The following is a 23,920-nucleotide window of genomic DNA, read 5'->3' as shown; positions in this document are numbered from 1 at the left end:
ATCAAAGAAGGTTAATTACCAAGAATTTCATAAACTTTACTTTTCCCTTTAATATGAATGACTTATCTCTTTCTTTCTTTTTCGGAACAAAACGTACACCAAAATAAAGAGAATAGCCACTTTTGCTTTTCTTGTTTCTTAATCACATCTGAGAATACTTCTAACTTTTGACCGCCAAAATTTTTACAATAAAAATGGAAAAGAGAGAGGTCGAAACAAGAGATGGTATTCTTTTGTATTGATAAGATTCTATAAGGCTTCTTTTACTTTAGTTGCCCCAAATCTGAAGCAAGGTATTGGTTTCCCCCCCCCCTCTCTCTCTCTCTATATATGTATGTGTGTGGATCAATCAACCTTATGGTCAGTGGTGGTTGTTGTTTTAAGAGGAAGAATGGCATCTGGAATTGAGGATGAAAAACTGGAAGATATTAAAGTGAAGTTGTTCAATTGCGCCATGCAAAGTGATTGGGAAGGAGTTGTAAGAATATGCGAGCAACACCCCAGTGCTCACAAGGCTATCATCCCTGCATCGGGGGAGACAATATTGTATATGGCAGTCTCAGATGAGGAAGAAAAAATAGTTGAAGAACTGGTTGAACAGATTAGTAAATCCGAGCTTGATGCTTTGAAGATTGGAAATGAGGAAGGAGATACTCCTCTCCATTTGGCTGCATCAATAGGAAATATTAAAATGTGCAAGTGTATCACTGATAAGGATCGAAAATTGGTGGGTTTTCCCAACAACAAAGCCGAAACACCGCTCTTCTTGGCAGCCCTCCGCGGTCAGAAAGATGCTTTTCTTTTCCTACATGGAATGTGTGAGAGCTCTGAACGGGCCAATTACTGTCGGAGGGATGATGGCAGAAATATCCTTCACTGCGTTATCGATGAAGAATACTTCGGTGAGCTTTTTACCACAAGTAATTTAGTCTACATAAGAGTCTTTTCTTTCGTATACTGTTCGTTTTATACTTATGTTTCTGTACATTTAATAAGGCCTTTTTGTTCTTGTGTTGTTGAGTACTGCAGATTTGGCATTCCAAATAATTCATCACTATGGAGATCTAGTTGACTCGGTTGACGAGAATGGACTTACCCCTCTCCATCTCCTGGCGAGTAAGCCCACTGCATTCAAGAGTGGTACTCCCCTCAGCTGGTTCGAAAGAATTATCTATCATTGTGAGTCTCTACATGATCTGTTCTGTGACAGTCTAATTTAACTTTGAAACTGGTACTTTGTATCGATTTTCCAAGGAATTTTCCTCTATGACAAACAATGGAGTGGGTCGTATACAATTTATGTTTACTATTAACTATATCAAACTATTTATTGACGTCGTTATTTAATCTGCAAGGTGTGTATGTTGAAGACCTCAAGGAAGAAGAGCTTCAACAACAAAGCCCACAGACTTCCAAGAGAAAAAAGATACTCGAGGGTCCTGAGAACTATCAAACATGCATGTACTTCGGGGACATGATTAAAACATCAGGTATGTGTGATGAAGGGAATGGCATAATTTCTAATATTTTGAAAATTGGACCAGAGTTGCGGGTCCAATCGGTTTGCCGTCAAACCGCTTGAACCATCTGGTTTCATATAAACCGGTCAACCCATGAACTATTGTTTGACTAAAAACTATGGACTGTGGGCTTTCTATTCTCAACTGACCCACTAGCCTACAAAACGAGCAAAGGACCACTAGCCTACAAAGTTGCTTTGATAAATATTATGTTAAATATATATATATATATATATATATATATATATATATATATATATATATATATATCCTCCTTTTAAATTTTTATCATATAATAAATAATTAATATAATAATTTTTAAAATTTTAAAATAAAAAAAAACATGGATATGTAATTACAATTATACATTTATATTAATAATAGTGTACATGGTTTTACTTGCAAATGGTTTTAAGATCCTTCAGATGCAACAATGTTTAGTTTACTCATTTTCCATGAGACATTCTCTTACCGCATCTCTGCATGAAAAATGAACTATAGAAGCTTGTGATCACATATCAGTGTAATTCCTTTCCTTTGGTGAAAGAAAATCTGCCACACCATCAAGCCCTTAACTACCAAAATCAGTCCTACAATGGTGATGAGAAAACTCATGGAATGACAACAGACATGGAAAACAAACTTCAACCCAACCAGTTTGAGAATATTAGGTTTTCAACATACATATAGGAGAATGTTTTTGGAGCTTGCGGGTTGGCTAAATGATTAATGCATATATATAATTCATCTGCATTGCTAACAACACCCGAACCATGCAGATCATATTTGCATTTCTTTATCATCATAATGCTGCAACCAATTCCTACTTTAAAATTTCAGCAATTACTATATTTGCACCAAACTGTCAGAAGGATGATGATGCAGAGAACCCAAACCAAGGAAGAAAAGCAACTTCCGAGCATCAAGGTGAGTGTTGGATCCACTTTTTTAGATTACAATTTGAAGCAAATTCAAGGAAAAATTATTTGCACCTGTATGAGGGAATTTCCTGGAATACTCTACAATAAGCTAAATGCCAACCTACATCTTCCCAAAAGAAAGTTGAAATATGCTACTAAACTTAGAGAAGATGTTGATGAGAACATCAGATTTTAGAGAGATAATCAGAAGGTTTAAGAATCCCAAAAGAATGCTCTATTGTGTGAGCTTTGTTATTATTTATATATAATTTGTACATTGAATCTGGAGAAAGCAAAGCTCTTATACACTATTATAATTTGTTAGAGATTTATATTCTGTCAAAGATACTAAGTTGTATTCTAACAGATTAAGTTTAACCAAGTAACAGAAGTAGGTAACTGATTCTAACACAAAATATAGCTTAATTTATTTGCTTCAAAAAGTTACTTCTGAATCTTCTTGGAGTTTATAACTTTTTAATGAACATGTCATAGTAGTATGACTGAGCATGAAAAGTACTTGTAACATCTATTTGAAGTTGGTACTTTGTATCGATTTTCCAAGGATGTTTCTGCTATGATAATCAATGGAGTGGATCATATACAATTTATGTTTAAAAATATTTATTGACATTGTTATTTAATCTACAAGATGTTGAAGACCCAAAGGAAGATGAGCTTCGCCAACAATGCCCACAAACTTCTAAGAGCAAACAGATACTCCAGTGTCCTGAGAACTATCAAACATGCATGAACTTTTGGAGCATAATTAAAACATCAGGTGTGTGTGATGAAGAAAATTGCATAATTTCTTCATAAGCACATTTTGTACAAACATGGCATCATCACTCATACCACATTATGTCGGTATGGCATAAGACCTCAAACTCTTCATTAGCTACAAATTATTGCATATTTCAAGCATATGGTGAAGGGTTAAATGTTTTGAAAACTTTGTGCATGCCATATCATTGAAATTTATGTTGCATTGTAGCTTCAAAATTACCCTGTACATGGCAAATATCTACTGTATAACTAAGTTTACTATATTAATTCATAATAAATTTTCTAGATTTTTTATTATTATTATTATTATTTTTTTATGTTCTTGAACTTGATCATTCTTTCAACTATGAGATAGATTTTCTATGGAATGGTAGAAGACTATGGAGTAATAGGTTTAAAAGAGAAGATAAAAATTGGAAAGAATTAATTTTTTTTTTTCTCCTTCACAACTTTTTTTTTTTTTTTTTTAAATGTTGCATAATTTCATATTTATAAATACTCACATGCAACTAAATATAAACACCTAAAACAATATACAGAAACCATCTAGGACTTGACCACTCAATTATATAGAAACTAAAGTAAAATAAAATATTCTTCTTGGCTTTTAGAGACTAAATCTAATTTTAATATTTAGAAACTTTTAAAATTAAGTTTTACTTTCCAACATGCACCCTTATACTTGATTTGTAGCTCCAAGAGGTATCCTTAACCTTCTAAAATCTTCAAACTTGATAAGTTTGATAAAAATATTTGTAATTTGAACTTGAGATTTATAAAGTTTAATTACACTTTAGTTTTCATAGTGCACTATATAATAAAATGACATTGTGTATCAATGTGTTTGGTTTGATAATGGAAAACTTGATTTTTTGTTAGTAAAATCAATGATTTCTTAATTCACACAGTAGATGCCTTGTTGCTTATAACCCCTAGTTATCAATCTTTCTTTGTATCTTTGCACTTCTCCTTTTGTATTCTTCCTTTCATTATACACCCTTAGCATCTTTTCATCTTTGGTCTTGCATTGCTTTTTCAAAACTTATTGGTTCACAATTTTCAAAAGACAAAAAAAGATTAGATTATTTTGATTTTAAATCTCTTGTAGACTTCTAAAACGTGGTGTCCTTTCAATATTTAAACTTTCTAATGAAGATGATGTTGTTGGAACTTCATGAGTTGATCAAGGTGGTGATGAAAGTAGAGTAACAATCTATTGTAAGCTTCCAATTTTTTGTTCTTCTTCTTCATAGAGGGAAAGAGTGTCATAGTGTATTCTTGAGCATCCCATTTCCATGCTTCTTCTTCATTAAACTTAACATCTCTGTTAATAATGATATTTCCATTGTTTGAATTGTATAATTTCTATCCTTTAGAGCTTAAGTCAAAACTAATGAAAATATGTTTTCCACTTTGGTCATTTAACTTTGTTTTTTATCTGATGCATGAGCTTATGTAATGCTTCCAAATACTGAAAAATCCGACTTTCTTCCATTCCAAGCTTGTTGTGGTTTTTTATTCTATACTCTTCAATTAGAAGAATGATTTGACAAATATCCTACACAATCAATCTCTTTTACTCAAAATTGTTTAACCATCTTCTTACTTTTCGACATACCTTAAGTCATGTCAAGAATAGTTCTATTTTTCTTTCAACTACACTATTTTTTATGGAGAATGTAAAACTATTAAAGGTTGACGAATACCATGACTTGCACAATATTCTTCAATTTTATTTATTTATTTATATGAATTCCTCTTCTCTATTGGATCCATTGCCTTTATATTGTGGCCACTTTCCATTTCAACAAGTGCTTTAAATTTCTTAAAAACACAAAGTACTTCAATTTTATTTTTATTTTTTTGTAAAAAAATACACCTAAGCTTTTTTTTTTTTTACTCAAATTGTCAATGAAAAGGAAAAAATATTTATTATTACCAAAAAAAAAATTAGATGAATTGGCCAATACATCCACATAAATTTAAATACTCTTCAGAGCATTTTTTCTAAGTATGTATCCTTCATATGATTAATTTAAGTGTTCTATAAAAGACAATCTTCTCACCACATTTTTCTTGCTCAACAATTTCAATCCTCCAAATTTAAGGTTCCAAATCTTAAGTGTCAAATTCAAGAGAAATCATTGACACAAGATTTTAGACATTTTACACATCATTTTAAACGTTTAACAAAGACATTGTATTTCTTGTCATAGGCACATTAATAGTTGAATTGACATGTTGATCTCTTATTGAGAGACTTTGATTTTTCATATGAATTTTTCTAAGAGTTGAGTTAAACTTAATATATTATTTTTCATGTTGGGAACATAGAAAACATTTAGGATGAATTGAAGACTTCCATTTTCAAATGCATTAGAATTTTAACTATTCCTTTGATTGGAATTTCGGATGTATCTCTAAAAGTAACATGATCACTTTTTGATTCATCAAGCTCTACAAACATGCTTTTATGTGATTGCTTGCTTTGCGTGTTAAGATACCTTGTGTTTTTCTCCTTACTTTCTCCTTTATATACTAACTATATGATAGGTTCTTAATCTTTCTTTTTAACATAGTTGGTGTTGGGAACTTTAAATTATTTTGTCCCTTAGCCTTGGATCATATAAGGTGCTTGATATCTATGCTAGGTTTCTTTAGATTTAATGCAACAAAAAACATGGTATCCAAAATCATAAAGGAACTTAGATCTAAAGATAGAAAGAACATACCTTTGATCTTGATGCTCTTAGATCAATTCCAAGTCGATGAAGTCATCAAAGATGATTCTAAAATTGCAAAAAACATTATGGAGCTGGTCTACCTATTGTTCTTCTGCCTAATCACATCTCTCACGGATGCAGGCACAAGGTTAATATGGCCACATAGGGTATCACCTATAAGTCTTATTGATGTTAGCACAAGGTTAATAGCTTTTCAAGGTTGAAAGTCCATGCAGTATAGCATGATTCACCATAGGTCCTATCCAATGTGTAACTATACATACTAGTGCACTTACCATGGCAAACCTATTTTAGTGACCAAGACGAGTCATCCCTCCAATTAGGAGTTGGTGCACTATAGTTTATGCTGGATTGCCCAAATCTATGAATCGATTGTGAACAACTAATCATCTTATAAGGAACCTATGACTTGTACCTATATGAAACTCCCAATGCACCCAAGTCATGTACAATGCAAGTGATATAGGTGTGTATGCTCAAATAACAAATTAATGCAAATAAGATATTAAAGGAAGCTAGATACATAAATGGATAAATTTATTAATGAATTAACCATATGTTACATCATGTCATACTTTCCAGAATCTATTCCAATAGTTGGCTCACTTTTCTATAGTATTACTGGAACTTCTATATTCATAAGCATAATGACTATATTTGTTACAATTATAACATTAAATTTGGGATTTATCATACATTTCCTTTTCATTTTGCCTTGAGTTGCGCCATCTTCCATGTTCTTTTGATGAATATGAGTTTTGGCTTATTCTTTTATTGTTTAATGAATTGAAACTACTCTTCCTCTATCATGTTAGCCATGTCTACAACCACATCTATGAATGTTAAAACTTCTTTCATTAAAGTTTTCTTCTTTCTTTCCTTGTGTATTTTTGAAGGATTTTTTTTTTCAGGGTTCTTCCTTTTTAATCTTTTTTCATGATTTCACAATGATCCCATAAGTTTATTAATGGCCATAACATCAAAATCTTTAGATTCTTCAATGGCCATAACCATATAATCAAACTTCGAATCTAGAGATCAAAGTATTTTTTTCAATCACAAGAGTATTATTTAAAATTTCATTTATTTATTTTTAATAAATTCACAATACCCAATAATCTAGAAAATAATCAAATATTGAATCCAATTTTTTTATATCAAAATCTTCATATTCTCCTTTAAGAGTTTGAAGAACTTTTTATTCCTTATCATCTTTCTTGTGTGTATTTTGTAATATCTCCTAGATTCCCTTGCAGGTGGTTGCAATTGAAATCTTCTTAAAAGTACCCTCATTCATTGCTAGATAGATTTTGGTGAGAGCTTTCTAATATCTTTATTGGTAACTCCAAATTGCTCCATTCTCAGGCCTTAGATTTTGTTAGGTACATGATGAAACTATTCTTAGAACTAGTGGAAACAAAGCATTTAAAGCATTAGTAGAATCTTGATCTACGAGTTAAAGTGTTTATCGAAGATTTGGGTGTTCCTAGATTAATTCCTTGCAATGAAGATGATTGTTGAATGTTGTAGTAGTCATTAGAGATCTTGCAAACCACTGATCTTCCACTCGATGACCATTTTTTTTAAAGCTAAGTACTTAGATGGTAGAGATTTGGAGGGTTAAGACTAGGGTTCTCTCTTTGGAACATAAGAGAGAAGGTCAAAAGTTTGAAGCCTTAACCACTGAGAGGCTATTTATAATAGGTTTCCAATTGGATTAAGTGACTTGATCCCACCTTAGGCTTGGGTCACTTAATTTAACCTAAAAGGGTCTTAATTGATTAATTGAGGCTTCAATTAATTAATTAACCTAGTCTAAAGATTTTGTTTACTAGCCCTTATGTAAGCTTACATAGTTATCAAAATGCCTTTACGCACATAAGTGAATTAAAAACTAATATGACCCTCATAAATTATGTCATCAAGGTATATAAACTTAAGTAGAGATCACTAAGACCATTAGATAGTACTGACTCCCTATGAATCTAATTCTATGGTTAACTCAACATCATACTATAGAGAGTCAACTGTACTCTAGTATCCTATGTATGTTACAACGAGTCTCTAACTGGTCAAGTTTGTGACCTATTATCCATTGCATATAGTTTCTTCATGAATTGGTGTTTGTAATATAATAAGGTGAAAGCTATCAATCTCTTAAGATTACCTATATCATTCTTAAGTTATAGATCCTTTTATTGTGTGAGCAATATGAAATTAGCTACATTATAAAGAGCTTATGTCAAGTTCCACTTTAGGAACTACTATGGTCATAATTTACCTGAATATATGTCCTTAAGATCACCCAACAACACACACTATCTCATTCCCATGAGATATCATGGTGTCTCAATTGAGAATACCTATTGCTATCAACTTCCATCAACAGTAACCTAATCCATAGGAAATATATGCTCACTCTAGAATCTCATTGTAGGGTATTTTGGATTACTCTATTACTTATGTCATGATTAGGTTAGGAGTGTTATTCTTTCTAAGGTTTTGTAAACCCTATGCACAGTAGAAAATGTGAATTCAAAACTTTTCTAGGATTTAGAAAATAAGTTTAGTGTGCTTACCAATAATTTAGATGTTCTCAACTTTTTTTCTTTCGGTAATGAACAAAACAATGTTGTCGAAAGTCTTATAAAGGCATGATCTTCCACTCAAAGACTTAACCTCAAACCTTAAAACTTAGATAGTGAAAATTTTTAAGCTAGAGGGTAGGGTTCTCTCTCTATATATGGAATATAGAGAATGTTAGAGGAAAAAGAAGACTTAAACCCTAATCCTTAAGGTGGTATTTATAAGGTTCCTATTGGGCTTATGTGACTTGAGCCCACCATAGGCTTAAGTCACTTAATCTAGCCCAAATGTGTCCTAATTGATTAATTAACCAAATAGAGTTGTCCAATTAATCAATAGCATAATTCAAAGATATCATTCACTAACCCTTAAGTAACCTTATGAAATTACCAAAATGCTTTTATGCACATAAGTGAACTAAAAGCTAATCCAACCTTAATAAATCATGTTATCAAGGTATATGAGTTCAAGCAAGGATCGCTAGAACCTAGAAGACAGTATTGGTTCTTACATAATCTAATTTTAAAGTTGATCCAACATCTCACTACAAAGAATCAATTATGCACTAGTACCCTATGCAAATAACAATAAGACACTAAGTGTTTAAGTCCATGACTTGTTATTCATTGTTTACAGTCTTCACATGAACTAGTGTCTATATTCTAACTGAAGAAAATATTCTTCTTTTTTTCTGTGTCAAAACTGAATACAAAGTGACCTATATATATACAAGTGGGATTCCTAATCTAAGCCATATAATATGCACAATCACTATCTCTAAGGAAACAATAACTAATTAGGAGAGATTCTCTCATCCATAAAATAGAAAGTATCCTAACACAATCCTTCTAATCTTGGCACTTAATTACAAATCATAATCCCATATTTCCACACTCCCCCTCAAGTTGGGTGGTAGATGTCTAGCATTCCCAACTTGCTTTTCATGTTTTCGTAGGTGGCCTTTGGAAGTGCTTTTGTCAGAATGTCTGCTGTTTGACGACTTGAAGGAATATACATAAGTCTGATTGTTCCCCCTTCAAGTTTCTCCTTGATGAAGTGACGGTCTATCTCCACGTGCTTGGTTCTGTCGTGTTGAACTGGATTCTTTGCAATACTTATGGTAGCCTTGTTATCACACAAAACTGTCATAGTGGAGTTTGATATAATTCCAAGTTCCTTGAGTATTCTTTGGAGCCACATTCCTTCACATATCCCATGAGCCATTGCCCTGAATTCTGCCTTTGCACTGCTTCTCGCCACTACGGACTGCTTCTTGCTTCTCCAAGTCACCAAGTTTCCCCACACATAGGAACAATACCCAGTAGTTGACCTCCGATCTGTCAAGGATCCTGCCCAATCAGCATCTGTGAATACCTCAACTTCCCTACTTGAGGTTTTCTTGAAGTAGAGTCCTCTACCCGGGCTCTTTTTAAGGTACTGTAAAATTCTGTATACGGCTTTCATGTGTCTTTCAGTGGGATTGTTCATGTAGCGGCTTACCATGCTCACAGCGAAACCAATATCGGGCCTTGTGTGAGTTAAGTAGATCAACTTTCCTACTAACCTCTGGTACCTGTCTTTGTCAGTTGGATGACTGTCATTATCTTTATCAATCTTACCAATAGGATCCATAGGCGTGTCCACTGGCTTACAACCTAGCATTCCAGTCTCCTGAAGTAGATCAAGGACATACTTCCTTTGCGTGACCACAATTCCCTCCTTAGTTCTGCCAATTTCCATGCCAAGAAAGTATCTGAGTTGTCCAAGATCTTTGATTTCAAATTCTCTTGCTAGCAGCTTCTTGAGATTCCCTATCCCTTCTTCATCGTCTCCGGTAATTATAATATCATCAACATAGACAATGAACAAAGTCATTTCACCTTCCTTAGAGTGCTTCATAAACAGTGTGTGATCTGCTTGACATTGGATGAACCCATGTTTTTTCACAACTCTAGTCAGTCGATCAAACCAGGCCCTAGGTGACTGTTTTAGACCGTATAGGGACTTTCTCAGTTTACACACTTTTCCTGAATTTTCTGGAGTTTCCATACTAGGTGGAATCTTCATGTAGACTTCCTCTTCTAGTTCTCCGTTGAGAAATGCATTTTTGACATCAAGTTGGTGCAGATTCCAGTCCAAATTTACTGCAACTGACAATAACACTCTGATGGAGTTGAGCTTTGCTACTGGTGCAAATGTCTCTTCATAATCAATGCCATAGGATTGAGTAAATCCTTTAGCTACTAGTCGAGCCTTGAACCTGTTTATACTTCCATCTGGATTGTGCTTCACGGTAAATATCCACTTGCATCCAACAGGCCTCTTACCCTCTGGTAATTCTGCGATTTCCCATGTCCCATTTTTCTCCAATGCTTGTATTTCTTCCTGAACAGCAGTCTTCCATTCAGGTTGTTGAAGTGCCTCTTGGATGTTGGATGGGATACGATCATCTTCAAGAGAAGTGATGAACGCTTGAAAATTCTGTGAAAGCTTTCCATAGGACACATGATTACTGATTGGATGCTGAGTGCAGGATCTTACACCTTTCCTTAAAGCAATGGGTTGATCAAGATCATCAAGGTCATTATTGGAATTTAGATCATAGATTGTGTTACCTGGTTCTGAGTTTGGGTTGCTTGGATCCTGGTCCAATTCTTGGTTCTGCTCAGGTGAAGTGCTGTCTTCGGGCTCCTTTTGAGGAGGTTTCTCAGGCTTTTCCTTTAAATTTTTTCTAGAATAAACTATTACCTCTTTACTGCCTTGTGTAGTTGACTCAGGTATGACAGAAGGGACATCCAAGGAATTGTTTTCGGGGACAGAAAGAGTAGTATCTGTTTGAGGAGGCAGTGATGAACTCAAAGGAGAAGTAGTGCTGATTTCGGTTTCCCAGAATTGGAATTCATCTGTGGACCAGTTCTCCCCCTGAATTGCAATTTTGGGGTAGAAGGGTTGATTTTCGAAGAAAGTGACATCCATGGAAATGTAGAATTTCTTGGTTGTTGGAGAGTAGCACTTGTATCCTTTTTGGTTTGGTGAGTACCCGAGAAAGATGCATTTAGTGGCTGTCGGATCAAGTTTACTACGTAGGGACTTATGGATGTGAACGAAAGCAGTACAACCAAAGACTTTGATTGGGATAGACGAGATTATTCGAGCGGATGGATATGCAGCGAGGAGGATTTGACACGGGGTTTTAAATTGAAGAATCCTAGAAGGCATTCGGTTGATCAAGTAGGTTGCTGTGAGTACAACTTCACCCCATAATTGTTTAGGCACGTTTGAAGCTATCATGAGGGATCGTGCAACCTCCATCAAATGTCTATTTTTCCTTTCTGCAACTCCATTTTGCTGTGGAGTATCAATGCACGAGCTTTGATGTACGATGCCATTCTCCAGAAGATATGACCCAAGAGTGTTGTGATAGTATTCTCGAGCATTATCTGTCCGAAGGACTTGAATTTTTGCCTGAAACTGCGTCTGAACCATGTTGTTGAAGTTTTCAAATATTTCCCTCACTTATGATTTCTTCTTCATAAGGAATACCCAAGTCACTCGAGTGTGGTCATCAACAAAGGTGACAAACCATCTAGAACCTGTAATGTTGTTGATTCTAGAGGCCCCCCAAACATCACTGTGAATCAAGGAAAAAGGATGAGATGGTTTGTATGGTTGAATGGAATAGGAGTTGCGAGTATGTTTGGACAATTGACATATTTCGCATTGAAAATTTTTGGAATTTTTATTGAATAATGATGGATATAGTTTTTCAAGATAGGAAAAATTTGGGTGACCTAATCGGTAGTGCCATAACATAACAACACTATCCGTCTTGGTACTAGGGTTGGAAACTACACAAGCATTGCCAATCCTCTTCCCAGAGTTCAAGGCCTGAAATTCACACATGTGAGGAAGGAATTTAGTAACACAATTAAGATCCTGTGTTAGTCTACTTATAGACAATAGGTTGCAATCCAATTTCGGAACATAGAGCACGGAGTGAAGAGTAATATCCTTGGAAATAATAACTGAACCTGTGCCGAATACCCTAGAAAGGGTTCCATCAGCAATTCGAACAGAGGAATTGTTATGGCAAGGAGTATATTCATGAAAAACCATGAGATTCCCAGTCATGTGATCTGAAGCTCCTGATTCCACTATCCATGTAGTGTGATTTTCCTGTCTAACATTTAGGGCATGGGAAAAAATACCTTTCTGGGCTACAGATGCGGTACCAATAGTTGTTCCAGTTGATTGAAGAGTCTGTTGGAACATTTTCTGTAGTGCCTCCAATTGCTCTTTGCTAAACGGTCCAGGATTTGAGCTAGTGCCAGATGTGTCTTCTTCGGCTGTAGCGGTGTAACCCCGGCCTTCTCTGTTTTGCTGTGGCCGAGAAGGTTTCCAATCAGCAGGTTTACCGTGTAGATGCCAGCAAGTCTCTTTCGTGTGTCCAGGTTTTCTACAATGGTCGCACCATGGACGATTCTTCTTCGTTTGGTGGTTGTTGTTGTTGGATTGGGTTCCTCGTGCAACTAGGGCTGAGTTCTCAAGATTTTTGGAGGAATTTTGGGTTCCCAACATCACTTTTGTCTGCTTTCCTCTCTGCGAATTTCAGAAAAAACTTCCCTAACACTAGGTAATGGCTTAATACTTAGAACTCTTCCACGTACCTCATCTAAATTCTTATTAAGGCCAAGTAAAAATTTGTAGATGCGTTCCTTTTCAATGACCTTCTTGTATAGGAGTCCATCTTCGGGACACTTCCAAACCAATTCTTCATAAATATCGAGTTGTTGCCAATACCGTGTAAGGATATTAAAATATTCGGTAACAGTTGAATCTCCTTGTCGAAGATCCTGGAGAATACTCTTGATTTCGAAAATCGCCGAGGTATTATCGATGTTGGAGTAGGTCTCTCTAGCTGCATCCCATATCTCCTTTGCTGTGCCATAATACATGAAGTTTTCTCCTATGTCATTGGTCATAGAGTTAATTAACCAAGACATCACCATACTATTTTCCAACTTCCAGGTTCGATATCCTGGATCATCTTCCTTCGGCTGAACAATGGCTTCCGTAAGGTATTCTTCCTTACCTTTCCCGCAGATGAAGATCCGAACAGATTGAGCCCATTGAATAAAATTCTGCCCATTGAGTTTATGACCTGTTATGGGAAGAATGATGCCGTCTGTGGTGCTGGCACTGCCGGAGTGAACTGCTTCAGGTCTGGACGTCACCTCCGAGTTTGATCCTTCCGTTCTGCTCTCCATGGAAAAAGATGATGATTTTTTTTTTTTTTTTTTATACGTGGTTCAGATCTGAATGCTCTGATACCATGAAGAAAATATTCTTCTTTTTTTCTGTGTCAAAACTGAATACAAAGTGACCTATATATATACAAGTGGGATTCCTAATCTAAGCCATATAATATGCACAATCACTATCTCTAAGGAAACAATAACTAATTAGGAGAGATTCTCTCATCCATAAAATAGAAAGTATCCTAACACAATCCTTCTAATCTTGGCACTTAATTACAAATCATAATCCCATATTTCCACACTAACAAAGTGAAAGTTATCAACTGCTCAACATTACCTTTACTCTCCTTGAGTTCTAGATCCTGCTATGGTGTGATCAATTGACACATCTTTGCTCATAATAAGCTAATACCAAGTTCCACTTAAGGAACTACTATGACCATAGTTTTCCTGAACATATCTTTTTAAGATCACCCAAGAAGACACAATATCTCAATCCCATGAAATATCATGGTGCCTTTATTAAGAATACTTGTTGTCGTCTTTCATCAATAGTGTTCCAATTCATAAGGATTATATTATCACTTTAGGATCTTACTCATAAGTTAAAGTCATTACTAACTTTAGCATACACTCAGTATTCTCTTAAGGTTAAGAGAAAATGCAAAATAGTAGTTTAGTGAAGTCATAACTACTCAATAGCCTTACATTATGATTTACTATGAATCTTGTCTAATGTGTAACCATACATACTAGTGCACTCACCATGGGAAACCCATCCCGATGGTTAAGACTTGCCATCCCTTTAATTAGGAGGTAGTGCACTACAACCTCAAATGGGTTACCTAAGGCCATGAAACGATTGTTAACAGATCATCTACTTGCAAGGAACCCATGACTTGGATCTTTCATGCAACTCTTAAGGCACCTAATTTATGTACAATGAAAGATATGCAAGCCAAAATGCTCATAAAGTACAGTACATGGAATAAGAATAGATAAAGTGAAACTAAAGCTTTATTAAATAAATAATCAACTTTGAATTTGTTACATCATGTCATGTTTTTTAAACTTTATCTTAACAATTTCCCACCAATCCTTAAAGCATCATGTTACTATAGCAAGCAAGGTGCACATCTAACATACATATGCTATTCCTATGACCATCAAAGACTCTCTGTCAATGTTTTGGTGAAGGGATCCACTAGGTTTTCCACAAAAGGTATATTCTCAACCACTATATCACCCCTTTGAACTATCTCTTGAATCAAGTAATACTTTCTTTTATTGTTTTTACCCTTTTAGTGATTTCTTGGTTCTTTAGACTATACCAAAGCCCCACTATCGTCACAAAATAGTATCATTGGTTGTATAGCCAAGAGGACTACCCTAAGTTCCATAAGAAACAACCTAAGCCAAACAACTTCTTTTGCTATTTGAAAGGCTACAATGTACTAAACTCCTATAGTAGAGTTAGGAATACAAGATTGGTTCACACTTCTCCAACTAACAACCATACTACCAATAGTAAATACAAAACAAGAGGTAGATCGACTAGGATCCTTATCAAACCAAAAGTCCGAATCGGTGTACCCTTTAAGTATTAACTCATCACTTTGGAATATCAGTATATAATCCCTCACTCTCATAAGATATTTAAGTATATAGTTGACAAACTATCTAGTGTTTTGGACCTAAATTTGACTAATATATACTCCCCATACCTACTGTAAAGTAAATATCTAGTCTAGTACATAATCTCACATATATAAGGCTACCTACTGCTAATGCATAAGGTACTGCTTGTATGCACTCTTTCTCTTGAGGTGTCTTAGGACATTGATCCTAGGAAAAAGGAATTCCATGGTTGAAATATAATAAACCTTTCTTAGTATCCTGCATCATATACTTGACTAAAAGCTTTTTAAATAGGTGGCTTAACATAGTGTTAGTTTTCTATTCTTATGGTCTCTTAGGACCTTGATCCCAAGAATATATCGTGCTTCTCTTAGATCTTCATTTGAAATTGAATAGAAAATCGGATCTTGATAAATGACAATAATCTTACATTATTACCCATGAGTAATATGTCATCTACATACAAGATCATAATGACCACCATGTTTTCTTGCAATTTCTTGTAAATACAAGGTTCATCCTCATTTTGATCGAAATTAAAGGTCTTGACTGCCTAATTGAAACATTTGTTCCATGAGCAGGATGCTTGCTTCAATCCATAAATGGATTTGTGCAACTTATATACCATATATTCTTGGCCTTTTATTATAAAACTATTTGATTACATCATATAGATGCTCTCATCAAGATTGTCATTCAAGAATGTAGTCTTAACATCCATTTGCCATATCTCATAATCAAGATGTGTCGCAATGGATAGGAGTATTCTAATAAACTTGAGCATGGCTACTAATAAGTTATCTTCATACTTGAAATCAAGTTTCTGACTATAACCTTTCACTACAAGCCTAGCCTTATAAGTCTCAACTCTTCCATCTACTCCCTTGTTCCTCTTGTAGGCCCACTTGCACCCTATAGGTTTTATCCCTTTAGGTACTTTTACAAACTCCCAAACTTGGTTAAAATACATGGATTCTAACTTCACCTCCATAGCTCTTTGCCAAATATGTGCATCCACATCGCTCATTGCTTCATCATAATCTATGAGATCAATCTTATGTTTTTCTAGAATAGCCTCGCAAGGCATTCCCAAATACATAAATCAGCCTGGTTGTATAACAACCTTCTCACAATAATGAGACATTGGTGTACTAGAAATTGGAATGGTTGGTATTAGATTCATAGTTTTTATGTTGTTATTGAGAGTCTTATTTAGTGCTTTTAAAATGTCTTCATTTCTAGTCCTATTACTCGTGATATAGTCACCTTCCAAAAATATAGCCTTTGTACTAACAAACACCTTCTAATCGACCTAGCCATTAATAACCCCTTGTTTCTTTTGGATAACCTACAAACTAACTTCTAACCTTGGTTTCAACTTATCTACCTTTGGTTTCATCACATGTGCTAAACACCCTCAAATGAGAATATGGTGTAACCTAGGTTTACTACCCATCCATATCCTTGTAGGAGTCAAATCTACCTACGTAGATGGAACTAAGTTATGAAGATATCTAACAGTATCTAAGACATCCCAAAAAGGATATAAGGAGTGTAGAAAAACTCATTATGGATTTCACCATGTGCATAAGAGTTTGACTTCTTCTTTTCGCCACTTCATTTTGTTATGGAGTTCTAAAGAGACTCAATTTAGATATAATCCCTTATTTTTTTCAAGAAATTAAGAATCAAACTTGACTAATATATACTTTCCACTTTGATCAGATCAAAGTACCTTGAGGCATTTACCTAACTAGTTCTTTGATTTTTTCTTAAATTCCTTGAATTTATTTAAGGCATCATATTTCCTATGCAAAGGGTAAACATAACCATACCTAGAGTAATCATCCGTAAAAATGATAAAATACTCATACCCTCCACATGCTTGAACATTAAATGGTCCACAAACATTAGTGTGCAGTAACTTTGGAAATTCTTTGACTTTAATGCCCTTAGTATTAAAGGGTCTCTTAGTCATTTTACCTCTTAAATAGGATTCATGGACTTGAAAGTCTTCTAGAACTAGTGAGTGCAATGTTCTAGACTTAACCACTCTTTGGATCTTATTTAGATTAATGTGACCTAGATGTAGATGCCACAAATATGTTTTTATTAGTGTTAGACATCTTCCTCTTTAATGAGATATGATAATTTTTAACAACATACAAGATAGAATATGACAAAGATTTTCAACCACTGGACTTGAGAAAATAAATGAATCATTCTTTCTCATAGAAACAATTTTATTGAAATAAACTAAATAACCTGGTTTATTTAAACTAGAAATTGAAATCAAATTCTTTCTAAACTCAAGTACATAAAGACAATCCTAGAGTTCTAAATGTTTATTATTTTCAAATACTAGGTAATGTCTTCCACTACTTGCATAACAATGCTCACAACAAATGTTAGAGTCAAGTACACTTCTTCCTCATTCAACCTTCTTTTAGTTGAAACCCTTATAAAGAATTACAGCTATGGTTGTGGCCCCGAAATCTATCCACTATGAATTGGTAGAATCCAACACTAAACATGATTCACCTAAAAGTAAATGAAACCTATCTTCTGATCTCTTTAGGAACATAGGACATTCCTTATTTTGATGACCCTTCTCAACCTTTGGTCTTACCTTTCTTAACCTTAGTATTTCCTTGCTTGGTTTTCTTGAAAGTATTTTTCTCTTTAGGAACATAGGACATTCCTTACGAATTCAATAAGGTCTTTAGGATCATATCAACCTGGGTTTCCCTATCTATCTCAACTCCAAATATCTTCATCTCGTTAAAGAGTGCAATCATGTGAATTATATGATCTTTAACCAGAGTTCCTTTTGTTATTCTAGTGTTCATAAAGGACCTAAGAGCAAATTGCGTAGTTAGCTTACCTTATCACCAAACATCTCTTACAAACTTAAGAGAATCTCACAAGTATAATACAATGGGCCTTCTCATCCACTCTTTGTCATTAGGAATGAGTACTTTTGTATTCATGCGTGGCAAACTCTTTGGAAATGGAAGAAGCAATCTTCTGAGTTACCCATTTCAATTGTTTTATTATGAGCACTATGTCCAAGTTCTTTTCCAATCAACATAATTCATTCTAATTAACTTATTATTAGTAATAATTAGGGTGATATGGTTATAAGACATGATTCTTGTCACGAATAAAACATTCCATGCATTAATAAAGGAAACTAAGCATTCAATACAAGATAGTAATTAATTTAGCAAAAATGTAGTCTTTTCTAACTAGATATATCTATGCCAAGTATCCTAGTACCATAAGAATCAAGCTTACTCTAAGCAGGTCATGATTCTTATTACTAGTGTATAGACTCACTCTAATTAATCAACTTACCTTAACCTTAAAAGATTATCCCTATGACATTGATTAACATACCTTTTGTGTTTAGCCCTCATACTATGCAAGTTGGACCACTTTAGGTGATTCTACCTCTTCACATTTGAGTTAAGTGTATAACCAAGATTCTTGACATCAATGTTACCACGTAGAAAGTTTCATCATCAAGATTAGTCATTCATATTATAAACATATATAGTCTTGTCCATACGTCCAGATCCCTTGATTCATTGGGTTGCCCCATCTTCAGGATGGTGATGGGCCCAAAATCAAGATAGGCTTGATCTTAGAGATTGCGAGCTTACCTATAACCCTCTCCCACTTAATATTTTGAAATAAGAGACTAAGAAATTTTAGTAACCTTCTTTAAAAAAATTATCTATCATGAGATTTTCCAAGGCCCTTATTTGTTACTTGAATTAGAACATTTGTACTAATTAGGAATTGCATTCGTATTCATTGTCCTTGAACTTTCCTTTCCCAATCATAGTTTTTCTTCTCTCTAGTGGAGAGGCTGGAAGACCACCTTAGGTGTTGTTCTCCTTCTCTTAAGGTGGGAGAGCCTGGAGAATCACCTAACCTAATACAATAAGAAAGTTCCAAAATGAATAACAATTCAATAATAGCAACATCTAATTCTCAATAAATATATTTGGAAATAATCCTCATGAAAATTTATTTTCTATAAGAAAATCCAAAATTAACATTTTTGAAAAAAAAATTAAAAAATATTTCATATCATATGAAATATTCAATAAAAGCATAAAAGGAAATTAAATAAAAGAGGAAATCTTATAGCCTTAGGGAACCTATTGCTTATTTGGTGACCCAAATATTTAGATTATGAAAATCCAAATATATCAAATTAAACTTACAACAAAAATAAGGTTAGTGGCTTTACAAAATACCAAAAATAACCTTAAAAACCCTAAAAAAGTCGTTGAAGCTGCCCAGAGCACTTGAAATAACTTTGGGTGTTGGAAAGGACACTTGAAGTACTTTGAGCATTGGAAGGACTGCTTGAGTGTTGTGATCGCTCAAGCAATATATATAGTTGCTCAAGTGTTGTGAATGCTCAAATGCTATATAGCTACTCAAGCACTATGGTTGCTCAAGTGCTATATAACCTCTTGAGAGTTGCAATTTATAGAATTTGACAACATATTTTTTCATTTCTAGCCTCCCGTTTTCCCCAAAGCAACTTGTTTTTTATGGTAGGGGAATATGTAAAATCTTCTTATGATTGTCCAAAATGCTTTCATACTGTCCATTGGTTACATAGATTGATTAAAACTTTATTTTTACCTCAAAATCCTAACTCTAATACTTTGTAGTTTACAAACCAATCGATGAATAAAAAAAGAAATGGATTTTTACATTAAACAATACACCCTTTATAGGGTTTAAAACCTGTTTAGGAAAAAATAGAGCAAGCATGAAACAAAACAATAACACTATATGGTCATCAATTAAAAGAACATAAAATCACATGCACATACATTCATCCCTAATAATAAAATACCCTGTAAAAAAAATTAACACACCCAAGAAATGATTTAACATACTTTTACTAATCTAAGATTTTGATACGAGTTATAGGGAATTTTGGATTATTCCATTTCCTAACCTAGGATCAAGTTAAGTGCCTACCATTCTCCCTAAGGTTTTCTAAACCCTAGGCACAACAAAAAACCTACATTCAAAACTTTTTAGTATTTAGAAAACAAGTTTAGTGTACTTACTAATGATTTGGATGTTCCCAAATCTTTTCCTTTCGATGAAGAGCAAAACGATGTTGACGAAAGTTTCATAGACCCACAATCTTCCACCCTATGACTCAACCTCAAACTAACTAGGCTTAAATGACTTGAGCCCACAATGGGCTTAGGTTACTTAATCTAGCTTAAAGGGGTTCTTAACCTAACTAGACTACCCAATTAATCAATTAGCCTAATCCAGGGATACCATTCACTAACCCTTGTGTAACCTTGCTAAATTATAAAAATGTTCTTATGCACATAAGTGAACCCAGAGTTGATATTACCCTCATAAATTATATCATCAAGGTATTTGAGCTTGATCGAGGACCATTGGGACTCATAAGATAGTATTGGCTCCCTTATAATCCAATTTGGAAGTTTCAACATCTTACTACTGAGAATGAATTGCACTCTAGTGCCTTATGTAAATAACAACGAGACAATAAGTGCTCGGGTCCATGACCTACTATCCATTGTATACAACATCCCTATGAATTTGTGTCCATAGTCTAATAAGGTGAAAGTTATTAGCCTCATAAGATTAGGTCTATCATCCTTGAGTTCTAAATCCTGATATGGGTCAAGTTCCACTTAAGGAACTATTATGACCATAGTTTTACTGAACACATCTCCTTAGGATCACCAACGAGGGATACATTATCTCAATCCCATGCGATATCATGGTGTCTCTTATGAGAATTCTTGTTTCTATTAGTTTCCATCAATAGTGACCTAATTCATAAAGGATATATGATCATTTTAAGATTTCACACATAGGTCAAAGCCTCTACTAATTTTGGTGCAAGCTTAGTATTCTCTCAAGGTTGAGAGAATATAACATAACACCTTGGTGAGTTCATGACTACCTAATAGCCTTACATCATAACTCACCATAATTCTTGCCAAATATGTAATCATACACACTAGTGCACTCACCATGGGAAACCCATCTCAATGACCAAGACCAACCAACTCTCCAATTAGGAGGTAGTGCATTATACACTTAAATGGATTGCCTAAGCTTACAAATCATCTACTTACAAGGAAATCATGACTTAGACCTTCCACATAACTTGTAATGCACCTAAGTTGTACAATGCAATGAAAACAGGTTAGAATGCTTACAGGTACAATTCATGGAATAAGAATATATTAATGTGAAATTGGAACTTTATTAAATAGATAAGAAACTTGGAATTTGGTACATTGTGCCCTTCTTTTAAAGGCTTTATCCTAACACTCACCCGAAGGTAAAAGCCACTACTAAATTTGACACAAACTCGATATTCTCTTAAGGTTGAGAGACAATACAGCATAGAAGCTTAGTAAAGTCATGACTACCCTATAGCCTTACATCATAACCCACTGTATGTCCTACCCCATGGGTAACCATACACACTAGTACACTCACCATGGGAAACCTATCCCAATGGTCAAGACTAACCATTCCTCTAATTAGGAGATAGTTTACTACACCCAAGTCATGTATAATGCAAAAGATGCATATGAGATTGTTTATGAGAATATAATTCATGAAGCAAGGATGGATAAAAGTTAAAATTGGAGTATTATTAAATAATAATTGCATCATGTCATGCTTTGCTTTTAAAGGCTTTATCTTAACACTCTCTTTCATATTAAAAAAAAAAAAAAAACCTTCGATTTGGGAATAGAGCAGTTTCATCTTGTAGATTTTTGTAGCATTTCTACAACCTCTCATACATCTTATAAACCAAGCCAAGATTTCATCTTGATAATTCAATTATCATAATTGTCTTTGTTGAGTTAAGGACTTGAAATAGGTACATTCCACTTACCATTTTTTTGTATTGCTCTTATACCAATTCGTTAGAGTAGTAAGTTTGAAAGAGAAACACAAACAATTATTAAAGAAGATTAAAATTATGGAGAATTGAAACTTTATTGTCTTCCACTACTCTCTCTTTTTCAAAATATTAGATAATCTCATATTGAAATACTCACACTTAAAAAATATAGAAACCTTCTAAAACTTGACTACTCAAATATAGAAACTAAAGCAACCACTCAAAATAAAATATTGTCCTTGAATTTTAGGGACTAAATCTAATTCTAATATTTAAAAATTTTCAAAATCAAATTTAACTTTCTAACGAAGACCCTACAACCCTAACCATACAAGTAATATTAATTTATATGAGTACTAGTGTGCTTAGTTTTAATTGCAAATGGTTTCAGATCATTTAGATGCAACCATAATTAGTTTACTCATTTTTCATGAGACATGATCTTTTTGCATCGTTGCATGAGAAATGAACAATAGAAGCTTTGATTACACACCAACTTAATTCCTTGGGTATAAGAAAACATAACACACCATCAAGCCTTAACTACCAAAATGAGTCCTACATTAATGGTGATGAAACAACAATAGACATCAAAAACATCTTCAACATAATGAGTTTGAGAAGATCGGATTTTTAACATACATATGAGAATGTTTGTGTGATTTTTTCTAGAGCTAGTGAGTTGGTTAAATGATTAATACATATAATTCATCTAACCCATTCTTAGAAATCTAGTAGGTAAACTAGGGCTTAATATGAGGGACACAATAGGCCTCAAATAATAATCACAACATTAATACAAACAACACTAAAGGCATGTATCTATTTATATTTCTTTATTTTCATAATGCTACACCCAATTGCTACTTTATAATTTCAGAAACTAGTATATTTCCATCAAAGTTTTGCAAGTGTGAAGATGCAGAGAACCCAAGAGGAAGAAAAACAACTTCTGAGAAGCAAGGTGAGTGGTAGATCCACTTTTTAGATTACAATTTAAAGCAACTTCAAGGAAAAATTAGTTTTACCTATATGAGGTATTTTTCTAAACAAGTCTACAATAAGCTAAATTCCAACCTACATTTTCCAAAAAGAAACTTGCAACTTATAGATTAATTTATTTGCTTCAAAAAGTAACTTCCAATTATGCTTAGAGTTCAACTTTTTTTATTTTTCATTTTTTATGATTGATGTTTTAATCAACATGTCATAATAATGATTGAGCATGAAAATTTCCATTTGAATATATATATATATTGAACCTAAAATATGTTTGAATAAATGAAGTTCGACCAATTCCTCTATTTTTTTTTTCTATAATACTAGTTTTTTTTGTTCTCAATATTCAAATATACTTTACAATTACTGAAACACATGCTTGTAGCTCACCAATCAATGAATCAAGCTCAACAACAAAGGTTGCCACCAAATTATGATATCTGTTTCGAATTCATCAAGTTTGCATACACAACAATGCTGGTCTTCTTAGGATTTGGTATCACACCATCTTGCCTATCTAATT

General features: G+C 34.0%; 1 protein-coding gene and 1 long non-coding RNA gene across 6 annotated transcripts in view; both read left to right on the top strand.

Annotated features, from left to right (window-relative positions):
- The first annotated feature begins 381 nt into the window (after nucleotides 1–381).
- The window catches only part of LOC117922375, a 37,574-nt gene continuing 14,035 nt past the window's right edge, over nucleotides 382–23,920 (top strand). For 2 of the 5 annotated variants that reach the window (XM_034840513.1, XM_034840510.1), the window contains exons 1-6: nucleotides 382–902; nucleotides 1,030–1,179; nucleotides 1,356–1,490; nucleotides 2,361–2,447; nucleotides 3,093–3,221; nucleotides 23,279–23,362. In XM_034840513.1, the coding sequence (XP_034696404.1) occupies nucleotides 392–902; nucleotides 1,030–1,179; nucleotides 1,356–1,490; nucleotides 2,361–2,447; nucleotides 3,093–3,221; nucleotides 23,279–23,362 (1,096 nt within the window). In that variant the 5' untranslated portion in view covers nucleotides 382–391. Of the gene's footprint in view, nucleotides 903–1,029; nucleotides 1,180–1,355; nucleotides 1,491–2,360; nucleotides 2,448–3,092; nucleotides 3,222–23,278; nucleotides 23,363–23,782; nucleotides 23,894–23,920 lie in introns of all 5 variants that reach the window. The other 3 variants (XM_034840509.1, XM_034840512.1, XM_034840514.1) reach the window with 3 other exon arrangements.
- LOC117922377 lies at nucleotides 11,192–12,283 on the top strand. Its single transcript, XR_004652482.1, has 2 exons — nucleotides 11,192–11,225; nucleotides 11,325–12,283. It is a non-coding gene; the product is annotated as an uncharacterized LOC117922377 (long non-coding RNA).

Source organism: Vitis riparia, chromosome 9, assembly GCF_004353265.1.
Source record: "Vitis riparia cultivar Riparia Gloire de Montpellier isolate 1030 chromosome 9, EGFV_Vit.rip_1.0, whole genome shotgun sequence".
Classification (NCBI taxonomy): domain Eukaryota; kingdom Viridiplantae; phylum Streptophyta; class Magnoliopsida; order Vitales; family Vitaceae; genus Vitis; species Vitis riparia.
Note: the sequence above shows the minus strand (reverse complement) of the source record. Positions and strands in the feature narration are given on the sequence as shown.